The sequence below is a fragment of the Propithecus coquereli genome, unplaced genomic scaffold, assembly GCF_000956105.1.
Source record: "Propithecus coquereli isolate 6110/MARCELLA unplaced genomic scaffold, Pcoq_1.0 Scaffold135, whole genome shotgun sequence".
NCBI lineage: Eukaryota > Metazoa > Chordata > Mammalia > Primates > Indriidae > Propithecus > Propithecus coquereli.
The window spans coordinates 357559-367644 of NW_012137747.1; the positions used below are offsets into that span (position 1 = coordinate 357559).

Consider the following 10086-nt stretch of genomic DNA (forward strand, 5'->3'; position numbering starts at 1 on the left):
CCGGCCCCAGAAAAACCCTTTTGATTTCTCTTCCCAAACCTGTGCCTTCACGTGTTCTTCAATGGCACCACCGTCCACCCAACTGCTGATGCCCCGAACTCAGCCCCACAATAAATTTTAGGGGTGTGTGTGTGTGCGTGTGTGTGTGTGGTGGGTCATGACATCAAGCATATGTGTTAGGTATTATTATGTATGTATGTGTTATTATTGTGCATCGAGGTGAAAAGCTTTGGAAGCCCACACCGTGAGATGCTGCCCTGCTTTATTATGGAACCCCACATAGGGCTCCAGGCAATGTGGTCTACGGCTTGGGGACCAGGCCCACCCCAACATTTGCAGGACCTGGGGCAGGAGTACAAATGAAGGCCCTGATATCATATGTCTAAATATTTTTAAATTATAAATCAAACTAATAAATTGTTGAATAAAATATGCTTTATTCCTCTATCCTGACAAATGCACACACTCCTTGGATGTCCACTCTAATACATGGCCACACAGGGAAAATGGCTCTAAGTTTCCTGCCCCCAGTCTCTGCCTGTCTCTCTTCTCTTTTCATCCCTGGCTCCTGCCCACGCAAGGGTCCTGGTGTGTACACAGTAGACACCCCAGCTTGCAAGTACTGTCTCTGGCTCCTTCCCAAATAGCCACCTGTGGCCATGTTTTATAGGTCAGGGGTCAGCCTCAAGAAGACCCAGGATAGAAGCTTGCACCATTGTTGAAAGTGAGCCCAGAGTCCATTGGACAAGGAATTCCAGTTCTAGAAGAGGGGGTGTGGGCCTAGGGTGTGTATATCCCCCTAAGTCTGCAAACTCCTTACCCTGTGGGTAAGAGAAGGATGGGGCCCAGGGCAGGGACCCCTGGAGCCCAGCTAGAATGGTGGTACTTCTCAGCACAGACTCAGGGGGTGCAATTCAGGGACCTTCACTCCCTTAGGTCTTCCATTTCCCACCCAACCCCTCCTCAGGCCTAAGTGTAGTTAACCATCCACGGGGCAGGCATATGTCCTACCACCTATCAGTGTCTGACATTTCAATAAAACTCCACTCCTTTGGGCTTTGAGGACTTTTTAGTCTTCGACTCAACAAATGTTTGAGTTTCTTCCACTCTCAAGACACCACAAAGAAAGCAAATATTAATAAGAAATCATTTTGACCCTCATTGAATAAACCAGGTTAAGATGGACACACATGGAGCCACCCCACAAGGCAGATTGTGATCAGCTACTGGGGCTCGGAGAGGGGGCTCCAGAAAGTCTACAAGAAGGAGGCGAAGTTTGAGATGCACTTTGAAGAATCTGTAAGAGGTGAAGGTGGGAGGAAGGATGTTCCCGGTAGGGACCAAGGGCATGGTGGCAGGAGTGTGTGGCCTGTGTTCACAGGGGAGTCGTCCTGGCTGGAGGTTAGGAAAGTTCCAGGGAGTGTGGTAGGCTCAGAGTGTAAAGGGGAGTGCAGGGAGGAGTGTGTATTGAATTCAGTAGGCAGTGGGAGCCATTGAAGGTTTTTGGGAAGGGCAGTCCTTTGATTAGAGTTAGGCTTTAGGAAGATAAACCTGGAGCTGCATGCAGGCTGAGGTAGAGGAAGTGGGAAAGCGAGTTAAGAGATGATTGTGTGATCTTTTCCTTTCCATTTCTTCTGTTACCTCCCTAGTAGAGACTGACACTGCTTCTCATCCCAGTTAATGTGGATCTAGAAACTACACGAATTGGCCATTGATTGGATCAAGGTCTGGGTGAAAATAAATAGGAAGAGGTGGTAAAAAGCCATTCTAGCATTTTGTGGCTGATGTCAGAGATACTTCAGACAGATGAAATAGCTGGTTTGGATGGTGACCAACGGGGAGTTTGAGGTAGGGTGTTAGGCAGGTTGTGTTTCAGATCTTGGTGGCATATGGAAGTGGGGATGCCCAGGAGACACTTGGAAATTGAGATATGGGATTCAGGAATCAGTGTAGGGCTACTGAATGGATTAAGGAGTTTTCATTTAGAGTTGAAAGTTGGAAATTCAGGATTGAAAAAGATCTAAGGAAAGAGAATGTAGCGGTAAGAAGAAAGAACTATGGTGGCACCTGCTTCAAGGTCCCATGTTAATAGGCAAATGTGTCTGGGAGAGGTGACACCTTCATCCCTTAAGATTCCACACCCGCCTTAAACAGGAGAGTGTCTGGAGTGGAGAGAGGGACGTTAGCAGGGACATGGAGGGCGTCCGATGCCTCTCGGGGCCTCCATCCTTGCCCTGCGCTAGGTATTGGTACACGACTGAATCCTTCCAGAAACGTCAGAGCTGGAGGTGCCAGGCAACTCCCCTCCCTGTGGCCAGTTCAAACCTCACTAGAAGCCTGAAGTGTTTCCCCATAGTACTCACGTGGCAGGAAGTAAAGTGACCAAAGCCAGAGGCCCATGATTCCTTCCAGAGCAAGGTCCCATCCAAGAGCCCCTGGAAGAGGGAGACAGAGACCTGCTACTCGCCCAGGAATCCTTCACAATCCGGAGCTTGAATGAGATTGTTTGCCCCCACGAGGAACGAGGCTTGAAAATGAGGAAATGACAACCTGGTGTGTTTGCTAACTCGCCTTAAGCTAAAACAGAATACGGGCAAACCACAGCGGAAGTCAGGAGTTGAGAAAACATGTTGTGTTAAGTGAGAACGGGTCACCCGGTTCAAAGCGCCTCTAGGAAGTTCCTCAAGACTCTTAGCATCTACCAGGCCTGATCTTTCTTGGCCTTGGCACTTTTTTCTCAGAGGGGCCTCCCTCGCTGTATGTTAATATATATGTGTTATTACCGGCTCCCCATCGCTTTCCCCACCTGAGAAAGGCTGTGGACAGAAGCTTGGCCCTGAAGTCAGAAGATACTGGGTGGAATCCTTACCAGTCACCAGTGAACTCATATTTACAAATATTTTAAGCACCCACTCTATGGGGATACTATATTTTCAGCAATTTACTACTTTTCTCTTTTCTCTGAGCTTTGATTTCTTTATCTAGAAAATAAAGGAAGGTGGGAGTAGCTGATCCCTGGCCTCCCTCCTGCAGAACATGGCTCCTCATCCCTCGTCTCCCCAGCGTCTCCGTAAGGGGCTGCTCAGTGACCACAGGGGCAGTGCCAGGAGTGGGTATGGCAGGTCACACGGCAGCTCTGCCTGAAGTCACAGCAGCCAGGCAGTGCCAGGCCTCAGGACCCTGAGGGGCCGAGGGTGGGGCTCACTGCCTGGTGAAGGGAGAGATGTTGGGGCCACAAGGTGTCATGGAAAGAGCTTTGGATTCAAGTCAGGGTGCCTGAGTTCTTGTCCTGGCTTGGCACTTGCCAGCTTTGGGCAAGCTCCCCTGGCCTCTGTTTTCTCATCAGCGAACTAGGGACGGCCCCTGCCCTGCTGGCCTCGCCTGGCTCTCATGAGGCCCAGCAGAAACCACATGCGTGGGGGTGCTAAAGAGTCTGCAATGTGGAGACCTACAGGTTGTGGCTTAGCGGAGGATGTTTCCTCCCTGGGCCTTGGTTCCCAGGGCCCCTTCCCCAGGTGCCGCAGCCTCTGGTGCCCGTGGAGGGGTCCGGCTACTCCCACGCTGTTTCTGGGAGGCTCTTGCTAAGGGCACGTCCGGGCTCCTCCGTGGCTGCACCACTCCCCGCTCGCCCCCACACGCCAGGTTTGTCACGTGCTCTCCAAAACACGAAACAGCAACATCCGGGGTGGAAGTCGAGTGTGAGGCGCGGAGCAGGTGCAGAGGAAGCGTGCGTGGGGGCAGGCAGCCTGCCCTGTCCCCTCCCTATCCGGGTCTCCAGTGGCCCCGAGCAGCTGTGGTTGTGGCGTCTTATGTCGGAGGGCAGTCTCGGGACTCTGTGGTTAGAGTGACTGACCGCCAGAGGGGTCAGCTGGGATCAGCTTCAGCCTTCCCTGCTTAGAGGGCTCTTCCTGATGCCCTACAGCTGTCGCACGGCTGGGCTCTGACATTCGCTAGGCTCCAGGCCTGGGACTGCCTTGGAGAGAGGGGGTGGAGAGAGAGAGAGAGAATAGAAAGGAATGAATGTGTTCTGTGACATGTGTGTGACTGGGCGTGAGAGTGTGTGGGTGTGAACGTATGTGTGAATTATGGGTGTGTGATGTGTGACCGTGTGGCGTGTGACCTGGGAGAGTGTGGACGCGTGCACGTGTCTTTGGAGATCAGGGCCTGGCCGTGCCGAGGCTGGGGCCTGCCAGGCAGTGCAGAAGGTGTGCGGGATGGCAGCGGGCAGGAGAGCGTTCCGTGAAACGTGCAGCCCAAACGCAACCCTTAGACACATTCCACTGGGTTGTTAAGAGCAGGAATTAGAAGTCTGAGGACCGTTGGTGGGAGGTGAATGTTTGGAGTTGGAGGGGATCAGAACTTCCAGACCTGAGTCTGTCCAGTGTCTACCTTCCAATGTCACCCCCCGGATCACAGGGGTTGAGGCCCAAGGGAAGATGGACCCCTGGCAAAATTGTGAAATTTACCATCCTTGTTCTCTTTTTTTCCTGTCTAAACTTGATTTCTCCTTTCAGACGCACAGGGCTGCCTTAGTGCCCTGGCACGCCTGCTCCCAGGAGAATGTCCGATAGGCTGGAGCACGCCAAGGGGCGGGGGACTCAATGGCCTAACACCATCCGGCAGCCAGAAGGGGTGGACTCAATGGGAAAAATTCAGAGCTCAATGACAGGCAGGCGGAGGGAATAAGTAATTCCAGATACACCGGGAGGTGTTCTAAATCCTTTAGGTGTCTTCATTCACTCTCTTAACTTAGGCTCTATTATCCTCCCGAGTTACAGATGGCTAAGAAGAGTGTTTCTCATAAGGCTATCGTGAGAGTCACATGGGTCAGCATCACGAGGGGCTTAGCATGCAGCCTGGAACGCAGTCAGAGCGCAGTGGGGATCAGCCGTCGTCACCGGGATGGAGGTTGTCACTATGCCTTCTGTTAGGTTATTGCATTACTCTATGTCGGCCTACATGCAGTCCAGCCCAAAGGGTCCCCTCCTGGGCCTTTCCAAACCGAGGCCCTGCATCCCCAGGTGGTCCTCCCCGTGACACAACGCTACTCTCTGCAGTGACAGACCATGAGGATCCCCTTTCCTGGTGACTCACCAGGAACCCACCCTCCCCTCCAGGTAGAGCACCTGGCTCAGGCATCCTGCAGTTTCCTCCTTCCGGACCTCAGACCACAGGCTTGCGCGTCCCAGGATGAGCCACTCCGGAGCAGCAGGGCCTTAGAGGCATTAACCTTTACGATAAGCCTGCTTATGATTTTCTTCTCCAAGAAATGGCAGAACTTTGAGGACTAAGATTTCTTTCCTGAATGTGGCCATATTCCTGTTAGTGTTCTAAGGTTAAAACCCCAAATATGTGGGAATTTTGGATGAACTTTAATGTGATTTATTAGCAAAAACCTGGGCTTTAAAATAGTCATGTCCCTATATCTAGGATGAAGATTTTTGACTCTAGGGAGAGTGGATTGGCCACCTCCCCTCCCTTTTTTTAATCAGTCTTGGAAGAGAAGCTCTAGAACTCCTTGGCTCATATGACTAGATGATCTGTTCATGTCTGCTTAGCTCCAAGGCCGGCTGGGGGCCACTGGTCCCAGTCTTACATCTTCTTTCTCCAATTGCCCACTGTTCACTAAGATATGTAGCCTCTCTGCGATGATCTCTTATTATTTTTATTGCACAAACTCTCTAGTAGAGTTAATCATTTTAGGGAGGTGGGGTGGGGTGGAAAATTCAACTTGTTTCTCTGCCTTGGGGACCAGCTTCATAGACCAAAGCATGGTCAGTTCCTCTCTCTGCTGTTTAATAGTCTTAGGAGTCTTTGGAAAAGTCTTGAACAAATTAGAGATCCTTTTTTAAGCTTTATAAAATAAAACCAATTGCTATAAACATATTCCTAACCACAGTTGGGCCTTATTCATCTATGGTCATATCGTTACATAATGGGTTTTTAAAGAGGAAAAAAAAAATAGAGATAATTTAAGAACTTGGGGAAGATTTCCTTGTCATCAAATGTTTAAGGAGTTCCCTGAGTGCTTGCTGGCCACTGAGCATTTATTTGCTTATCATCGCCAATACTGCAGTTGCTTGTTACGTCCCTGTACTGGGTGAATTGCGTCCCCCTGAAATTCATGTCCATCTGGAACCTGTGGACGAGCTTCCTTCTTTTTTTTTTTTTTTGAGACAGAGTCTCACTGTGTTGCCCCGGCTAGAGTGCCGTGGTGTCAGCCTAGCTCACAGCAACCTCAAACTCCTGGGCTCAAGCGATCCTCCTGCCTCAGTCTCCCGAGTAGCTGGGACTACAGGCATGCGCCACCATGCCCGGCTAATTTTTTCTATATATTTTTAGTTGTCCAATTAATTTCTTTCTATTTTTAGTAGAGACGGGGTCTCGCTCTTGCTCAGGCTGGTCTCGAACTCCTGAGCTCAAACAATCTGCCCGCCTCGGCCTCCCAGAGAGCTAGGATTACAGGAGGAGCTTCCTTCTTTAAAAGGGATTCTTACTGCATAAGGAGCAGGTGGACTTTGGGCAGTACGTTATTATACTTCCTTATATCTGTTAGGAATAATGTAAGATTGCCTGTGCCGTTAGTGACATCTCTTGGCTGTTGATTCTAGGGACTGGGATAGGCTACAGGAGCTCAGGATTGGCTTGCTGGTCATTGGCATTCATACGGAAGTTGCATCTTAATCCTCTACCACAGGCGCGGCCCTTTGATAGGTCAGAGAGCAGCTTCCTGGGGGGTAAAACAATGGTAGATTCTGACACACCTTGTAATTTTGCTTCTCCTGGAATGATTTGCTGTCATTCCAAGAGAAGCTAGACACACATTCCCATCACAGAGAAGAGAGAAATAAACATTCCTGATGACCGTCACTCCTGGCTGGGGAGGAGCTCAGGCTCTGCCCATGTCGCGCCTGGGAATTGGGACGGGGCACTGCAGTTGGTGGGCTGGAGGGGACACCAGAGGAGGACTGGAGTCTGAGTCCTGGGCAGGGGCAGGCTTGGGAAGCACATGGCAACCAAGGTGTTATGTTCAAGGCCCGGGTAGAGCGACGGTTCACACGGGCAGGTTGGCAGCCTGGGGAGACCTTGCTCCCAGAGAGAGCTCTCCACACACAGGCCCTGAGGAGGAGATTCGAAATGAGATGGGGGAGCAAGCTGCCAGTGGGCAGTCTAGACATTCCTCATAGGATGTGACAGGGTTTAGTGCCAGAACCTAGGAAGGATCTCAATAGACAAGGGGACCCTTTATCTAATCGCTGTCCACAAAAGAGACTTTGGATTCAGCCAGTCTAAAACCTAAGTTATCATTTAACTAGCTTAGAGTTGGTAATCTTGTAGAAAGAGTTTATTCATTTGGTTACCTCCGTTTTGATTAGTGGCCTGTTGATCTTGGAGGGTACCACAGAAAAGTATGAGATCAGGGTTAAGTATTTCATTTCTGCTTTACCAAGATTATTATTATTTTTTAATGCTCAGGAAGAGTACTGGCTGGTAGGGTGCCGTGGCTCACACCTGTAATCCCAACACTCCAGGAGGCTGAGGCAGGAGGATTGCTTGCCCTCAGGAGTTCAAGACCAGCCTGAGCAAGAGCGAGACCCTGTCTCTACTAATAATAGAAAAATTAGCCGGGCATGGTGGCGCATGCCTGTAGTCCCAGCTACTCAGGGCTGAGGCAGGAGGATTGCTTGAGCCCAGGAGTTTGAGGTTGCAGTGAGCTATGATGACGCCACTGCACTCTACCCAGGGTGACAGAGTGAGACTCTGTCTCAAAAAAAAAAAAAAAAAGAGCACTGGTTACAGCTATTTTCAGTTTATTCCACTATTCCTCTACAAATAGTCTTAATTATGTTCTATAACAGAGAACTTTGGGTCCTGACCCCTGGAGTGGACACAAAACTCTTCTCTTATTGAAGGTAACCGTGGTTCTACCTTTAGGCACTCTCCTAGCCGCCTCAGCCCAGCCTTGGAGGTGGGGGAGCCTTTGTTTTGCAGACACATCCTGGGGTGCCTAAAAGTGGGACCAAAGCAAAGAGCTCCGAGAGGGCTGTCTGGGAGACAGAGTTGAGGGGAACAAATGCAGCCTGAGCCTGCTTGGTGGCAATCATCGTCTTTAATTATTCATTAAGTCACATTTCTGATTCGTTAGCGAGTGCCAGCTTGTAGGTGCTGGTTGAAAGACAGAACTCAGAGGGAAAAAGACATCAAACTTTAGCTCTTTGGAGAGCAGCCCCTTCTTGGCACCATCAAACACCTTCTTTTCTTCCTTTCTATTCAGAACTTCTCAAATATGAGGGGTTATGAGGGTTTGGCCGTTCTTTAGTCTTAGGTCCCTGTGAGTGGCAGGAAGGGAAGAAGGGTCGTCTTCCCTGAGGCGGGGCCTGGGAAAGATCAGTCTTCATTTCATTTTTCTCCTCTCCCTCCTCCTTCCTCTATTCTAAGACTCTGCCTCCAAGGGAGCAGGGGCTCTTGTAGAGAGTCCTCCGGCCAAGAGGACAGGAGATGCTACATCTAGCTTATCTCACCGGGTGCCCTTGAGAAAAATGTTTCGCCTCCCAGGACCTCAATTTTCTCACCTGTGAAATGGTAAGAATGTGGGCGTATAACTACTTGTGTGTGTGCCCATCGCACGTGATCCCTAATGCCTTAGGCCCCAGGTATTGTATGATGTCTCCCAAGAAGGGTGGAGGTGAGCACACCTGGTGAGGATTTCAGGCCTCAGTGAGCATAAATACCCTGAGATGAGCTGTGGCTTCTTTCCGTGATGTTTACAGAAATGCCGTGAGTGGGGTTTGTGGCGTATCCGTCTCAGCATCTAGCAGGGCCCCTGGGTTCTAATAAGTATTCAAACACGTCTTTTGAATGAAGGAAAGAAGAAGAGAAAGGAAGGGTGGGTGGGATGGAGAGGAGGGGAAAATCACATTGGCATCCCATAATAAGGGTGAAGAGAGGCTCTAAATTTCTGTCGTTTCTGAAATCAACTCCCCTGTGGGAAGCTTCTTGCTTTAGGGAGGCCCCACGAGGACCTTATTCTCTGGGCCTTAGGGTCTCTCACTAGGAATAAGCCGTGGGTGGAACTCTTCACGCCATCCACCCCCGACAGGAACAATCAGGCCAGGCTTCGATGCCACTGAGGAGGGGACCAGCACGCCTCTGAGGACAGGTGGGAAAAGCCTAGGTGGGTGTGAGTGCAGGCAGCGGAGTCCCCCGGAGTGAGGGCCCCGAGGATCATCGTGATTCTGCAGGTGATTGTCGCAGGTGGAGGGAGAGTCAGCGGACGGCCTAGACTTCCTCCGGCGTGTCCTGGGCCTCGGCGGCCACGTTGCTGGCCTGGAGCAGGAAGGCGGTGTAGGCCATCTCAGCTTCCTCCTTGGAGGACTAGGGGGCAACAGGAGAGAGGTCAGTGTTGGGGGCGCTGGCTCAGCGGGTGGAGCCGGGAGGGAGGGATGCTCTCAGTATCCTGAATTCATGACCTTGGCCCGAGCAACACCAGCCTGTGTGGCCCACTGTCCTCGGCCCAGCCCCCGCACTCACCATGAGCGACCAATTCTGAGAAATGGAAAGTTGCAGCCTCTAAAAATATCCCCCTCTGTCTCACTACCTCCTTCCAACAGGCGGAGTGGAACCGTCTCTGTTGCCCGGGCCTGTCCCCGGAAGCGGCGCCCACGCAGTCCACGGGAGAGGTGGCCTGGTCTAGGCCGGTGTCAGCTGGAGTGGTCTATGTTTCTCTTTCTCTACCGACCCAGGGAGGCACCTTTCAGCACCGCGAGTCCCGAAAGGCCGTCTCCAGGACTAACGCATTCGCCTCACTGTGCTACATGCCTGGACCTCTGCTGTTTCTAGGGAAAGTGGGTGCGATGGGAAACATCAGTGCCTCGAACGCGAGGCACCCGGTGTTATCCTTCCCCGGCCCCCGGGCCTGCGGGAGGCGTGAGGGGTGATGCGTAACTCAGAGGCAGGTCTGGTCGGATTTCAGGTCATGTGGCACTTGGTCCAGGTGGGCAGGGGCTTCCAGTGACTGTCACACTGTCCGCTGTGAGCAAATGTCTTTCAGGCCCAGGAGAAAGGCTGGTCCTGAGCAAACCCTCA

At 51.3% G+C, this 10086-nt stretch overlaps 2 protein-coding genes across 3 annotated transcripts in view; both read right to left on the reverse strand.

The window, feature by feature from the left end:
* FCMR (Fc fragment of IgM receptor) overlaps positions 1–2400 on the reverse strand; it is a 13801-nt gene extending 11401 nt beyond the window's left edge. Inside the window, exon 1 of the mRNA XM_012638793.1 lies at positions 2364–2400. Within this exon, the coding sequence (XP_012494247.1) occupies positions 2364–2400 (37 nt within the window). The remainder of the gene's footprint in view (positions 1–2363) is intronic.
* Positions 2401–8101: 5701 nt separating this feature from the next.
* PIGR (polymeric immunoglobulin receptor) overlaps positions 8102–10086 on the reverse strand; it is a 19768-nt gene continuing 17783 nt past the window's right edge. For both annotated transcript variants that reach the window (XM_012638850.1, XM_012638852.1), the window contains exon 11: positions 8102–9375. In XM_012638850.1, the coding sequence (XP_012494304.1) occupies positions 9280–9375 (96 nt within the window). In that variant the 3' untranslated portion in view covers positions 8102–9279. The remainder of the gene's footprint in view (positions 9376–10086) is intronic.